Genomic DNA, 15,145 nt, shown 5'->3' with positions numbered 1-15,145 from the left:
CTCCGGGTGCTCCGGTTTCCTCCCACTGTCCAAAGATGGATTGACCACACTAAATTGTCCCTTTGCGTCCAAAAAAGGTTAGGTGGTGTTAATGGGTTTTGGAGATAGGGTGGAGGCGTGGCCTTAAGTGGGGTGCTCTTTCCGAGGGCCAGTGCAGATAAAATGGACCAAATGGCCTCCTTCTGCACTGTAAAATCTTTGATGATTCTATGAAGAGTTATCTTAGGTAGAGCCCTTCTTTAACATCTCCAAGGCCAAGTTCTGCAGTGTGGAAAGTTTGCTTAGGATTTGAGAACACCACAGTTTTGATACTAAGTATTTTTAAAACCTATGAAATATATGATAAATTGACTTTTATTTAAATATACTTTCAATCTATTAAAATATCAGTGTCCTTGCCATCTTCCACTCAACATCTGAGCATGTCATATGATTTATTTTTCACTAACCAAGTGAAACAGCTAGTGCTGTTAGGTAGCAGATAGGCAATATCTATTATTCCAAATACGATTTCCATTCATTTACAGCAAACTAATCATCATGAATACAAATGTTACGTACTTGACCTGCTAAATATTTCTCCGTTTTGCAAAGCTGAGAGTGAAGCTAGGTAAAATATACATCGTAGAAGCAAGACATTTGGCCCAACTCGCCTTGCGGGTGTCTGTACACCACTCATAGAAACAGGGTAAGCCGACTTAACCCCTGGAACTGTTCCACCATTCAGTGAGATCAAGGATGATCTGTGACCCCCGTACCTATCTCTCCCCTCCCCACTCAAATCCCTTTATTCTGAACCCATTGACCCATCATCAGCTATGATTCGTGGAAGAGAATTCCAAACTTCTACCTCCATTTTGCATATGGAACTCCTGCTTCCGAAAAGCCTAGAACTAATGTTGGGCTATATCTCCTTGTCCTAGATTCTTTAGAGGAGAAACGATCAGCTCCTGATATTTTGCAAAGCTTTCAAACCATTATTTTAAGGTGGAGGAAATACAACCTTGGTTTGTGTATTCTTGCCTTAATTAAACCCTTGGAGCCCAGATAGTATTTGAATAAATCGCCTCCAGGGCGAATAGAAGTATTTTGGAGGATGAGTTCATGGAAAACATTCCAGACAATTTTTGGAATGATACGTCATGGAATCAACCCGAGAAAAGACTGCTTTAGATCTTATGCAATGAAACAAGATTAATTAAAAATCTGAGTAAAGGATCGATTCTCTGAATAAAAGAGATCACGTATATTAGAATTTTACACTGAGCTTGCAAGTGACATGCTTAAGCCTGAAACTAGAGTATTAAATTTAAATAAAACCAATTACCTATGGATACGAGTTGGTGAAGATAGATTGGAAATTAAACTTAAAGATCTGATGTTAGAAAAGTAATGGTAGGGCAGCACGGTGGCGCAGTGGGTTAGCCCTGCTGCCTCACGGTGCCGAGGTCCCAGGTTCGATCCCGGCTCTGGATCACTGTCCGTGTGGGGTTTGCACATTCTCCCCGTGTTTGCGTGGGTTTCACCCATACAGCCCAAAAAAGATGTGGCGGTTAGGTGGATTGGCCACGCCAAATTGCCCCTTAATTGGCAAAAATGAATTGGGCACTCAATTTATTAAAAAAAAAAGTAATGGTGAATATTTTAATATTTCATAATTCTCCATGAATATGCATTTAAAGAGAATTAACAGTTTGGCAGTAAAAGTGATCCATCTGTGGCTAACTAAGGATAGTATTGGGTTAAAGGAAGAAGTTTGTAAAGTTGCCACGGAGAATAGTAAACCTGAGGACAGGAAGAGTTTTATAAACCAACATAGGAGAACCAAAAATTTGATAAAGAAGAATTTAACAGGATTTGAGAATAATTTAACCAGGGATATAAAATAGATTGCAAAAGGAAATGAAAACGACCAGGGCAGTGAGAATAGAAGTAGATCCCTTAGAGGCTGAGATGGGAGGAATTTAATGGAGAATAGGAGGACTGCAGAGATGTCTAAAAATGTCTCTGTCTTCTAGCAGCATCAAAAATAAATTAGCTGGTCCTCCCTCACATTGCTGTTTGTGGGGTCTTTGTTGTGCCAGTTTTGGAGATTGAAGAATCTGGCTCCCCCAAGTTTGGCCACTTTTCCAAAGCAAGACCTCATCAGTAAGAAGTCCAGAAATGCTTTTGGGATTATAGAAATTACAGTTACAAAGCTAAAATTAGACTTACAAAACATATCCCCAAAATGCTCCTTATTTGGTCAGCCCACCTTCCACGGAGCTCCCTTATCGATATTTAACTATAAAACCCAGTAATATTATCCAGGGCAAACTGCTGCAGTTTTAATAAAGTCACACCATGTGACCTCTCAAACTCCCTTCCATTCTGCTGTGGAAATCCAAGACTTTAGAACAAGACTGCTTTTTGCAGCCCAAGACATTTCTGACTTAGCTGCATGGCTCATTCAAACTGCACCGCCTCCCAGCCCAGAGCTGTTTCTAGAAAATCTTCCTCTCACAGCCAACCATTAAGCTCTCCACAGTAACTTAAAATACCCTTTCTCCCCCTTTATCTCGGGCTCCAATTTTCTCCCAACTCTTTGAAACTCAAATCCTTTCCAATGTAAAATCTTTCATCTTTCTATTTGCCACTGCTTCCGGGTTAATAAAATGTAATATACTCTCCTGTTTACCCATGGAACTGCTGTCAGGTGCAAAGTCTGTCTTGTAACCTCTGACTTCCCTTTGATATTCAAATGAACTCTCAACTTCTTTAAAAATGTTAATGTTGGGTCCAACCTATTTACTCATACCCATCATAATATCTGATTACAAATGCGCAAACCTAAAACACACACACAAACGCACATGCACACAATATACGCACACTCAATACACGTGCACACAATATACGCACACTCAATACCCGTGCGCATATACACACACTCACATCACAGGATAATAAAATATGAAGAAAATATCAAATCTCACCATGCTGCGGCCTCTTCGTTGAGAAACTGTATTGATTAAAGGGACCGAGTGTAGTGTGTCCGAGTTTGCTGATTATACAAATCAACGTGCGAACATAAGCTATGAGAAAGAAGTGAAGGGATATGGACGGATTAAGTGAACGGGCCGGAAGGTGGCACGTGGACTATAATAAGGAGCAATAGTTTCTTCATTTTGGAAGAAAGAAACGGAAAACAGAATGTTTTTTTTTTTAAATGATGAGAAATAATTAACTGTTGGTATTCAGTAGAATATGGATGTCGGTGTGCAAAATGCAAAGTGACCTTGCAGGTACATTAGCAGTTAGAGAGGCAGGTGGTAGGTTGGCCTTTATTGCAAGCGGTTGGAGTACAAATAAGGAAGTCTTGCTCCAATTGTACAACACTTCGGTGAGATCGCAGCTGGAATAATGATTGCCGTTTTGGTCTCTGTACCTATGGAATGATATACTTGCCGTAGCTGGGCCAGAGGGCAGCGAGTGAGGGGCGCTTGGGCGCACATCACAAGAATCAATGGATTGATTCTTGGGAATATTTATGAAGGTTTTCCTGATCTAACTAGTGATATCATTTTGCTTTTGTAGAGCTTATGTTGAAAAGTACCTGCTGGAGAAGTCGAGGCTGGTCTACCAGGAGCATAATGAACGGTAAGATGTGTGTAAACTTACATGAGCCAATTTGGCATGGCGTGAATATCTCCAGATACAGTACAGAAAATGGGGCTCATCCTCCCTGACACAGGCATTCAAAGGAACGGCATGCGAAATAGTTGAGCATAAAGCCAGTGTATGGTTTTGTCTTGGAGCAATCCATTAAACTTTTTCAGGAGTGGAAGGAACTTTGATAGATTATTCTAAATCATCATTGGTTCTAAAAAGGATTGCTATTATTAACGTAGTAATGAAGCTGGCAAGACACTGGGGAATATATTGAAATTACTATTTCATTAATTTTTCTGTGCATTGAAACGTAGCAAATTTTACATGTAAAGGCTTGACACCAGAGACCAGACCTAAATACAGAGAGGGGTTTAAACCATAGTCTTTGGGACCTGTAGTATTTCATGTTTTTTTTTCTATAAAACAAAATTGGTGCGTGGTAACCGATTTAATATTTAATTATCTGTGCACATTATTATGTGTAAGGCAATTTATATCCTGATGTGAAATTACAGAGTAGAAATGCATCATTTAATAGAAAGCCGTCCAGACAGCAGGTTGTCCAACGACTAAAATATCTGTCTGCTCCAGTTTACCAAAATGTCACTGCTTATTGAAATGTTTTTTGGGAAGCACGGTAACACGAAAGCACTGTGGCTTCACAGAGCCAGGGTCCCAGGCTCGATTCCCCGCTGGGTCACTGTCTGTGCGGAGTCTGCACGTTTTCCCATGCCTGCGTGGGTTTCCTCCGGGTGCTCCGGTTTCCTCCCACAGTCCAAAGACGTGCAGGTTAGGTGGATTGGCCATGCTAAATTGCCCTTAGTGTCCAAAAAGGTTAGGAGAGGTTATTGGGTTATGGGAATAGGCTTGAAGTGGGGGCTTGTGGGGGTCGGTGCAGACTCGATGGGCCGAATGGCCGCCTTCTGCACTGTATGTTCTAATAGTCTGAACCGAAGGGATGTTGTAGAATTATGAATTCCTTTTGTCAAGGTCCCACATGGTAGAGTGGTTAAAATAAATACAAGCCCATGGAATCCAGGGGGATATAGGAAAATGGATCAAAGTTGGCCCAGTGACAGAAAACAAAAGGTAATGGTTGACAGGTGTTTTTGCACCTGAAAGCTGCTGTTTCCAGTGGGGTTCCCCAGAGCTCTGTACTCGTCCCCTGCTTTATGTGCTACATATATACGTTAACGATTTAGATTTAACTCGGGGAGTGTGATTGATAATGAAGAGGATATCTGTTGGCTGCAGGAAAATGATTTGGCGTTGGAGATCAATTGTAATATGTCAAAGTTCACAGATGACACTGAGATGAGTTGTAGAACCTAGTGTGCAGAGGACACAAAGTCTGCAGAGGGATATAGGTAGTTTAAGTCTGGCAGATGGCTGCAATGTTGGTAAACGTGAGGTCATCCATTTTGGTAGGAAAAACAGCAAAATGGACTATTATTTAAATGGTAAAAAATTGCAACATGCTGCTGTGCAGAGGGGCCTGGGTGTCCTTGTGCATGAATTGCAAAAAGTTGGTTTGCAGATGCAGTAAGTAATTAAGAAGGCAAATGGAATATCGTCCTTCATTGCTAGAGGGATGGAGTTTAGAAACAGGGAGGTTATGTTGCAGCTGTATGAGGGGTTGGTGAGGCCACACCTGCAGTACTGTGGACAGTTTTGGGTTATGATGAGCAGGTGGGTAATTGGAGCTCTGTCCACAAAAAGATCAGCCATGATCTTACTGGATGGTGGAGCAGGCTCGAGGGGCTAGGTGGCCAATTCCTGCTCCTAGTTCTTTTTCTTATGATATCAATTAACTAAGGGCAGCACGGTGGCCTAGTGGTTAGCACAACCGCCTCACGGCGCTGAGGTCCCAGGTTCGAATCCCGGCCCTGGGTCACTGTCTGTGTGGAGTTTGCACATTCTCCCCGTGTCTGCGTGGGTTTCGCCCCCACAACCCAAAAATGTGCAGAGTAGGTGGATTGGCCACACTAAAATTGCCCCTTAATTGGAAAAAATAATTGGGTAATCTAAATTTAAAATTTAAAAAAAAAAAAATGATATCAATTAACTTGTCGGGTGGAGGGAAAAGTGGCAAATGGGATTCAAGCTGGAGAAGCATTTAGGGAGGCTAAACCAGGCAAAGGAATACACAATGAATGGGAGAATACTGAGATGTATAGAGGAAGTGAGGCAATTTGATGTGAATGTCCACAGATCCCTGAAGGTAACCTGTTCAGATCGATAAATTGGTTAAGAAGGCATATGAAATTGCTTGCTTTATTAGCTAAGGTATAGAATATAAGAACAGGGAGATAATGTTGGAACTATATAAACCCTCGCTGGGTCACAACTTGAGTGTTGTATGCAGTTCTGGTTACCTTATTGGAGAAAGGATTTAATTGTATTAGAGAGGATAGAGAGAGGAGATTTATGAGGATGTAGCCAGGACTGGAAAATGCAGCTATGAGGAAAGAATGGATAGGCTGGGGTTGTTCTCCATGGAACAAGAGGCTGAAGAGAGATTTGATTGCGATTAACAAAATTGTGTGCAGTCTGGTGAGAGTGGCTGGGAAGGGCCCATGTACTTAGCAAAAAGTGGTCAGTAACGAGGGCATAGATTTAAAGTGATTGGAAAGATTAAAGGCCAGATGAAACATTTTTTCACCCAGAAGGTGTGGTGATTGTAGATCTAAGTAGATGCAATACAACTGAGCAAGCACTAGAGGGAGCACGGGAGAGCTATATTTACACAGGGACAGGAAGTGAGGAGACACTACACGGAAGGCAGAACTCATAGCAGGACACAGACACACAGGCAGGCAGCATTTGAGGTAGCCGTAAATTAAGCTCTGAAGTGAGAACAAATTCACAATAAAGCATCTTCTCCACCTTTGAGACTGCGAGCTTTATTAAGACACGAGGAACAACACAGAAGGTTGTGTGGGTCTGGAGCTCACTACTTGAAAGGGTAGCAGAGGCAGGAACCCTCAACTGATTTCAAACATCTGGACATGCACCTCAAATGCTGTAATGCTGTAAATTGCAGACCTACGGAGCAGATTATGGAAAGTGTGATTAGGCTGGTGGCTCGTTTTTGGCTGGTGAAACTTGACGGGCCAAGTGGTCTCTTTCTGTGCTATAGGCATTCTATGATCCTCACAGAATCTTAGTTCTTCAGATTTTTGGGAATCCGTTGTTCTTTTGCTTTCTTTTAACCATTTTCTCTGTGGGGATTCGGGTCGTAATCCAACAGAGAATCAGCCCTTCCCAAACCTCAAACTAAGGGTGGCACTTTTCTTAGAATTAAAAATCTGTGTCGAACCAATGGTAGCATGTCTTGATTAGACCTGCAGAAATTCTCCCTCTGTCATTTGAGCTTGGAGGGCCAAGATAGAGAAGTCAAAAATTGAATGTTGAGCCTGTGCCATCGATGGTGCTGGTAACAATCAGACTCCGTTTTAATCAGGTTCAGTCATTTCCACCTCCGACAACTTGAAAAGTCGAATTGAATTAATTCATGTTGGTGGCATTTTTGCCGTTAGCAATGTACAAATGGTTTCTGGAATTTTTGTGTAACTGATCTGAAGTTGCCACATCTTCATTGTTGTGTTGCAGTCACTGGAGTGTAAATGTGACAATGTATGGTGTGACCTTTGTGTTTCAGCAACTATCACGTCTTCTACTACTTGTTGGCAGGAGCCAATGAAGATGAAAAAAAAAGTTTCCACCTTCTAGAACCTGAGGAATACCATTACCTGAACCAGGTTAGCTCCAAAATTTAGATTTAGCGTAAAGAGTACTTCATGCAGGTATTATTTGTGAATAATTGAACATAATACATTCAGGAATCATAGACAGGAAGCTGCGTTTTCAGTCTTGGATTGATTGATGCCATGACGTTGTGGCAGTTGGCAAGAATAAGGAGGGTTTGACAGCATTCATGTGGATCTGAGTAAATTAATGGCATCTGAAATGAAAAAATGAAAATTGCTTATTGTCACGAGTAGGCTTCAATTAAGTTACTGTGAAAATCCCCTAGTCGCGGAGGCTGGTACGGGAATCGAACCGTGCTGCTGGCCTGCTTGGTCTGCTTTAAAAGCCAACGATTTAGTTGAGTGAGCTAAACCAGCCCCTCTGCTGGTTAACATTCATACAAAGTAAAGTCATCTATATTCTAAGCATTAACCATTTGAGGATATGTTTCTTCACGAAAGAGAAAATGCTGGATGACAAACAGGGAAAGGATATGCCATATTTTAACTGTTCAATGGAAGTATTCAGGTGTAAAGCTGTTACTGACCAGGTTGAAACATCCAAAGGGCTTTTTGACTGAAGTTTAAAACAAGCTTATCAGAACATTGGTGAACTCTAAACCAATGAAACATATAACATGAATTTCAACTTTTTGACTGGGGTCAATATCCTGCTAGAAATATAATTATTTTTACATAGCTAAGTATAAAAATAGATGAATTAATCTTTGGAATGAAAGGGAGCCTGTGGATTAATCTTTTGGCTTTTCATTTCCTTCCTTTGGTGAAGTTAATTTGGATTTAGCTTCTTTGAGAACACTGGCAATTGCAATTTGAAACAAGGTACAGAAACCTCCCTCAGTCGTACTGATTAAGGCAACATGTGGCTGACTAATTGAAACCTACAGAGCAGAAAATCTAGATTCTATGCTTTGTCTGTGGTGTGTTGGATGAATTATAACAGGGCAGCAATTACAGAATTGCATTTGCCCTAACACTTTTAGGCTAGAGTAGGAAGGTCAGATGGACTTTTTGCTGTGGATCACATTCTGCTGGAAAGTACGCGTGCGGGTATTGAGTTAGACTTGCTCTTGGAGACTGCTGATATTGCCAGTAAAGGTTCGATACTTTAATGTGGTATTGGGTGGCAACTGACGCCTGAGGTACTTTAACAAATGATTGGCCTTCAGAAAAGGAGAAGGGGGACAAGGCAAAAAGCAAATGAGGCACTTGGAGTCTGTGCCAGAGGTAGCAGGCAGCTACTCCATAAATGTTGTGAAGGTGGGGAAAAGTTCCATTCAAGTTATTGCTGTACTAAAAGGATGCTTAATAATGTTGGAACCTGTATTTACAAAACATATGCAAAGCGTGTAGCAGCTGGTCTAACAGGCCCATCCAACACGATTGTAGTGCAACCTTTGCACACTTATGAAGCCAGCCCATCTCCTCGCAGTCCCACCCAAGCCCTTCCGCTTCCTACGCCTTTAACCGTCGACCATACTTGCAGTCTACTGGGACAGGGTTTTGTGAGGAGCACGACGAAGAATCCAGCGTGGGTTTATAGAGTCAAAAAGAAAATAACTTTATTTACAATAATATGTACACAGCAGCAGTGGCTCACCACTGCTTCATGCTCTCCAGCCGGTACGCATTGCCAGGTAGGTGCCAGTGTTGTAGTTGTACTGGAACAGCCTTGGCTCGGGGCGCAGCAAGTTCTGGACAGTACTACTTCTGAAAATATTGTCATGGCCCACAGCCTTTGCAGTATCTAGTGCCTTCAGCTGTTCCTTGATATCACGTGGAGTGAAATAAATTGATGAAGACGGACATTTGTGATGCTGTGGACCTCCGGAAGAGGCAGAAATCCACTCAGCACTTCTGGCTGAAGATTGTTGTAAATGCCTCAGCCTTATCTTTTGCACAGATGCCTTGGGCTCCTCCATCATTGAGGATGGGGATATTTGTGCAGCCTCCTCCTCCAGTGGTTTGTTTCATTGTCCACCACCATACATGGCTGGATGTGGCAGGACTGTAGAGTTTAGATCCAATCCATTGGTTGTGGGATTGCTTAGCTCAGTCTATCACTTGATGCTTATGCTGTTTAACACACAAGTAGTCCTGTGTTGCAGCTCCACCAGGTTAACACCTCAGTTTTAGATATACCTGGTGTTGTAGCTGGCATCTTTTGGACGATACACACCTGAAATGAGTGTTCACAGATGCTGTTTTAATTTGATTTCCATCATTTATTTCAAAGCATTTGGGTGGCACGCAAAATGTCCAAAATTGCCCCAGTAATTGTTACATGATATTTTTTTTTTTAATTGTAATATGATATAACCTTGTGATGCATTCCAGTACATATTCTGATTTCATCTGCTGCTAGAAAGAAAAATGCTAACAGTTACACCTGAAGATGCAGGACATGTGCAGAGATTTAGAAACATTTAATTGGGGAGGCTAGGGGTGGGGAACGCAAGGGGGAGTCGAAATGGGTGAATGCAATTATTGATGAAGATGGTTAATAGTTTGTGACTAATAATAATAAAGTTTATAATTGGATTTAAACATTTTCCGTTACAGTTGTAATTAATGACGTAGTTTGAACATGCAAGAGCTATTGATTAATAATTAGATATGCTTTGTCGTGCAGAGAAATCGTGACATGAAGATTATTTTAGATTTTTTTCAGAACAGCATTTCAAACAAATGCTGTGTTGTTAGGTGAAGATGCTCATTGAGAGCAGAACAGGGTTTCCTTAAGTTTTACTGCTTGATATGCATCCTGAACCCTGCTTGTGAAATTTGTTTGCGATGTATGTGCTTCTTAACACCATTTACCTTGCTTTCTCAGATGACAAAGAAACCACTCAGACAAACTTGGGATGATTATTATTATGATTCGGAGCCGGTTAGTATTTCAGTTTTATGTGGCCAGTGGCCAGGTGCCAATTCACCATTGCACATCCACAAGGAAAGTACAGGAATAATTATCAAAAGCTATTGGTTTGTCAGAAACAATTGGGGTTTTAATGCAACCAAAAGCAACTCAAATTAGTCGCTCTGGATTATGTAATTAGAAAAAACACCTTAAATGCTCAAATATCTTCATAAACATATTTTTCTAAGTTCATATACTACCTAATCTCCTATTTGCTCATTGGATTCACCATATTTGGTAACTGTGATGCCTGTAAAATGACCAGTTGAAGTCTGTTGATATGGTCTGCATGACTGGCTGCAGTAGAATACAGCACTGAGACTACTTGGATCAGCTCAGTACAGAGAGCACTCTGCTTTCCTTGTGGTTGTAAACATTCTTGAATCAAATTTGGTCATTTCAAGTAATAGTTTCCAAACGTCGTATTTTTGCAGTGTCCCTGTTGGTGTTACCAATGCTACGTCAATTTATTCCCCTCTATGCACAGGAAAGTCTCATGCAAGATAGCTCACTTACACGGACTTTAATATGGCAAAGATGGAGTTCAGTGAACGAGCATGAACGTTAGAATTTGTGGCCAGAATTCTTTGGCCGTTGGGATTCCCTTTTCCTGCTGGCAGTGAACCCCGCCCGTGGGTTTCCCGGCAGCATGGGATGGCTTCATTGGGAAATACCATTGACAAGCGGTGGGAAGAGAGAATCCTGCCACGAGGGAATGGCATGCTGCCAAGAAGCGCACAGCTGGGGGACCATTGAATCCCGACTTTTATCTCTAATCATCCTTCTTTGAATTGTTCCACATAAAGGCAATTCTCTCCAACCGTGGACAGTTCAAACAAATCAAGAATCTTACTGGCCTTAAAATTACACTGAAGTAGATCCAGATAAAAATGGGAATTCTAATGCATGTAATTTAATTATTTTATTAAATATTAATATTTAGTGCAGCAGACCATCTGTAAAAGTAGATAATTGTGGATCGGTTAATACTTTAAAAAAAGTTAGTTCCTCCAGAGATAATAGATCTGGTTAATAAACAGCAGTTTAAGGTTTTGGGTGTGAGGTGGGAAAGGCGGTTGTGGGGGGCGGGGTGGAAGTGCCAATAAAAGGACAGATTGCATGGAAGGATCAAATTGCTGTTTCCCAATACCAAGTTTCCTTTTATTCTCATGATTTGTAAGATTCACCACATGATCTTGAGCAGTTTCACTGATTTCATTACAGAAATGACCAAACAAAAGTTGAAGTTTGTTTTCTGCCTGTTGCCACCCTTCAAGTTGCTGCATGAATTTTTGACTCTTGTTAACTTTGTTTTTTAGATATTTGATGTTTGGCATGTGGATCCGTTTCCAATTGAATTGTTTGGTGTGTCAGCTCTCAGCGTGTCTGACATGAGCTACACATTTTAATAAGACGTCTGTTCCTCTCTTAAATTGAGCCAGGATCTTAACACTGCTGCTATCTTGATATGTTAATATACAGGATAGATTGTGAAACATTGCTAATGACGACTTATTTGATGACGAGTGCAGATCAGTTCATCAGTGGCCTTCATATTTTTCCCAAACCTGGCTTGCTTTTTATTAAAAACAAACTAATAGTTTTTCTGGCTTACATGGTTTAAAGCATTGCTTAATTGAGCCACACAAGATAGTGGTCCCAGTTTCATTGATCAATTTTGTGTTCACTTATCTCAGCCAGGACACTGGCAGAGTGAACGTGACACTTGGCCACAAAACTTCAGATTAGGAAGGAGAAAGAAATTTAGCCATCATCCCTAATCTCTGCTCTGCATCATTCAGTTGGAACCAAGATTGATTTGGCTGCGTTATGGTCAAGTAGCCTGCAACCTAGTACTTAATATAATAATCTTTATTAATGTCATGGGTAGGCTTACATTAACACTGCAATGAAATTACTGTGAAAATCCCCCAGTCGCCACACTCCGGCGCCTGTTCGGGTACACGGAGGGAGAATTCAGAATGTCCAGTTCAACTAATAGGCACGCCTTTCGGGACTTGTGGGAGGAAACCGGAACACCCGGAGGAAACCCACGCCGACACGGGGAGAACATGCAGACTCCCCGCAGACAGTGACCCAAGCCGGGCATCGAACCCGGGTCCCTGGCGCTGTGAGGCAGCAGTGCTAACCACTGTGCCACCTATGTCCATGTAGGAGTAATAGGCATTTTGGAGATTTGCCAGAGGATTGATTACTGGCATATCCTGTGGAACAAAACCTCAGCAAAGAGATAGATCAGTGCTGTTAGGAGAAAAACCAGAGGTGTAGAACAGAGAAAAGACAAACAAGTTACATGTGGTTGGTAGGAATGTGCTGCATTGCACTGTGTGCGCGGCCAAACACAGAAACTAAATATTAATGAGGTGAAGCAATAATACATGGACATATCTTGGGGTTTTGTTAGTAACAGCATTTAGTACCCTTGCTACATGCATTTGATTTAATAATCAGGTTCAGCAGGAAACAAATATTCTTCAAATTAATCACAGGTATGTATTTTAGTCACTCCCACAGACTGTCTATTCAGTCATAGGATCTAAAGACCACTAAAACAAAGGTCTGACGAGTGCCATATTAAAACTCAGAAATTGCTGCAATCTGTTAGAGGCCAAATATCGGTATCCTATATTTAAATATTGTAAGGGAAGTGGAATCAACAGTTTCCCACATCCTCATAGGATATTTAACAAGATAGAAGTTGCTAAACATGGGCACTTACGTAGAGCATTAAAGAGAGCAATAAATATAGCCAAAGTAGGCAACTCTATTCAAATATGTGTGTGTAGGAAGAAAGTTTGTTAGCTTGGGTCACTTGTTAAAATTTAATTAATTCTGTGGTTTGGGCACACAATCTTGGCTGATACCCCAGTGAAGTGAGGCAGCATTATTGCCTGATGTGTTGAATCAGGGTGTTTTTTTGTGGATCAAGAGGAAAATATTGCGGCTGCTGGAAATCTGAAATAAAAATAGTAAATACTGGAAAAACCCAGAAGGTTTGGCAGGATGTGTAGAGAGAGAGAAACAGCGTTAGCATTTACAATCTACGTGGCTCCTCTTCAGAGCTGAAGAAATTAGATAGATTTTTTTTTATTCGTTCATGGATCATGGGCATGCCGGGCCAGCGTTTATTGACAATCCCTAAATACCGTTGAGGGGGCAGTTAAGAGTCAGCCACGCTGCTGTGTGTCTGGAGTCGCATGTAGGCCAGGCCGGGTATGGACGATTTCCTTCCCTAAAAGACAAGTGAACCAGATGGGTTTTTGCGACAATTGACAATTAGACTTTTAATTCCAGATTTTTGTTGAATTCATATGTCATCACCTGCATTGGTGGGGTTTGAACCTGGAACCCCAGAGCATTACTCTGGGTCTCTGGTTTACTAGTCCAGTTTGTTTTTTGGGGTTACCCCAGAATTATCCTTGCCTACCTCGGGTTCCTCCTTGCCACCACATTGAAGGAAGTTGTGTAGAGGGCAACCCTACAGCTACTATAGATAGCCACTGAAAACTAGTACAAGACTGCGCCTAATTTAAATCCGAAACTGATTTATTTTCACTGATGTCTCTTGTTGCAGGTATTTCTGAACTTTTAATAACCACTGAAAATAAGTCACAAAGTTTAAGCCAAACCTCTTTGCCCTTCCACTAATCTTTACTTTTACCTCAAAACAAAAGAAGTGAATGTGATGTGATGTTACGCAACGAATGGCTCGGGTCTGGAATACACTTGCCTGGAAGTGTCGTCAAGAGGTTCCAAAGTGCATTAGATCGTTATCTGAATGGAAACTATGTGCAGGGGTACAGGGAAAAGACAGGAGAATAGTGCAAAGTCACGATGATCATTTGGAGAGCTGGTGCTGACACAATGGGCCAAATGGCAAAAAAAATCTGTGATTCTGTAATGTCAATTTTGTCAAGCCATCTAGTCTCGTATTCACCTTGACCCCCTGGCTTTGATCCCTAAAATGAAAGATTGTTCCTCCTTGTGCTACATGTCTGGTAAATATTTATTAACTTTTCAAACCCACGGCTTTGCTCAGTATTTCCTCGCTCTGGATTGAGTAAGTACTCCAAATCTTTTGTGTGTGTGTGTGTGTGTGTGTGTGTGTGTGTGTGTGTGGGAATGGTTGGGTAGGAGGGTGCTGTGCTGTTGAAGGAGCCCTATTTTCGATGAGATATTAATCTGAGGTTCCATCCCCCAGGTGTCCCATAAAGACCGTAAAGCATTATCCACATAGAAGCAGGGGAGTTTTCTTGGCCATAATTCATCCTTTAATTCACTTCATTAAGAGGGATGAATTGATCATATATCTTGTTAATGAATGCGGGACCTTGCTGTGCCCAAATTGGCTATCTCGTTTGCCTACAACAGTGACTGCACTTCAAAGATACTTAATCGTGAAACCATTTGACATGTCCCAAGGTCATGAAAGGGGCTGTACAAATGCAAATTCATTTTCTTCAATATAAAGAAAACGATACCACCAAGGTTTGTCGGCTGGAGAAGAATAGTACGGCTAATTGCAAGAATGAACAATTATGAGTGGGGTTAGTTGAGGTAGGCTGTAGACAGTGTCGTAAGATTGAACTGGAAGGATATGGCTCTTCCAAAACCTACCGGACTTTTTTTTTTTGTCCTCTGGATGTGATCTTTAAGAGTGATAGCCTGCTGGGGAAAGAGTACTGTAATTTTAGCACTCTTTGAAAGTTGCTTGGCTTCTGCCATAATTGGGGAGCATACCTTCATCTGTGAAGTATCTTAGATGAAAGATCTTTCCTCACTT

At 41.4% G+C, this 15,145-nt stretch overlaps 1 protein-coding gene across 7 annotated transcripts in view; it reads left to right on the top strand.

Annotated features, from left to right (window-relative positions):
• myo9aa (myosin IXAa) overlaps nt 1-15,145 on the top strand; it is a 251,246-nt gene that overhangs the window by 98,516 nt on the left and 137,585 nt on the right. For all 7 annotated transcript variants that reach the window (XM_038784181.1, XM_038784179.1, XM_038784180.1 and 4 more), the window contains exons 3-5: nt 3,577-3,639; nt 7,313-7,412; nt 10,255-10,311. In XM_038784181.1, the coding sequence (XP_038640109.1) occupies nt 3,577-3,639; nt 7,313-7,412; nt 10,255-10,311 (220 nt within the window). The remainder of the gene's footprint in view (nt 1-3,576; nt 3,640-7,312; nt 7,413-10,254; nt 10,312-15,145) is intronic.

This window comes from Scyliorhinus canicula, chromosome 24, assembly GCF_902713615.1.
Source record: "Scyliorhinus canicula chromosome 24, sScyCan1.1, whole genome shotgun sequence".
NCBI classification, from domain to species: domain Eukaryota; kingdom Metazoa; phylum Chordata; class Chondrichthyes; order Carcharhiniformes; family Scyliorhinidae; genus Scyliorhinus; species Scyliorhinus canicula.
The sequence above is the reverse complement of the archived record's forward strand: the minus strand, read 5'-3'. Positions and strand labels throughout refer to the sequence as shown.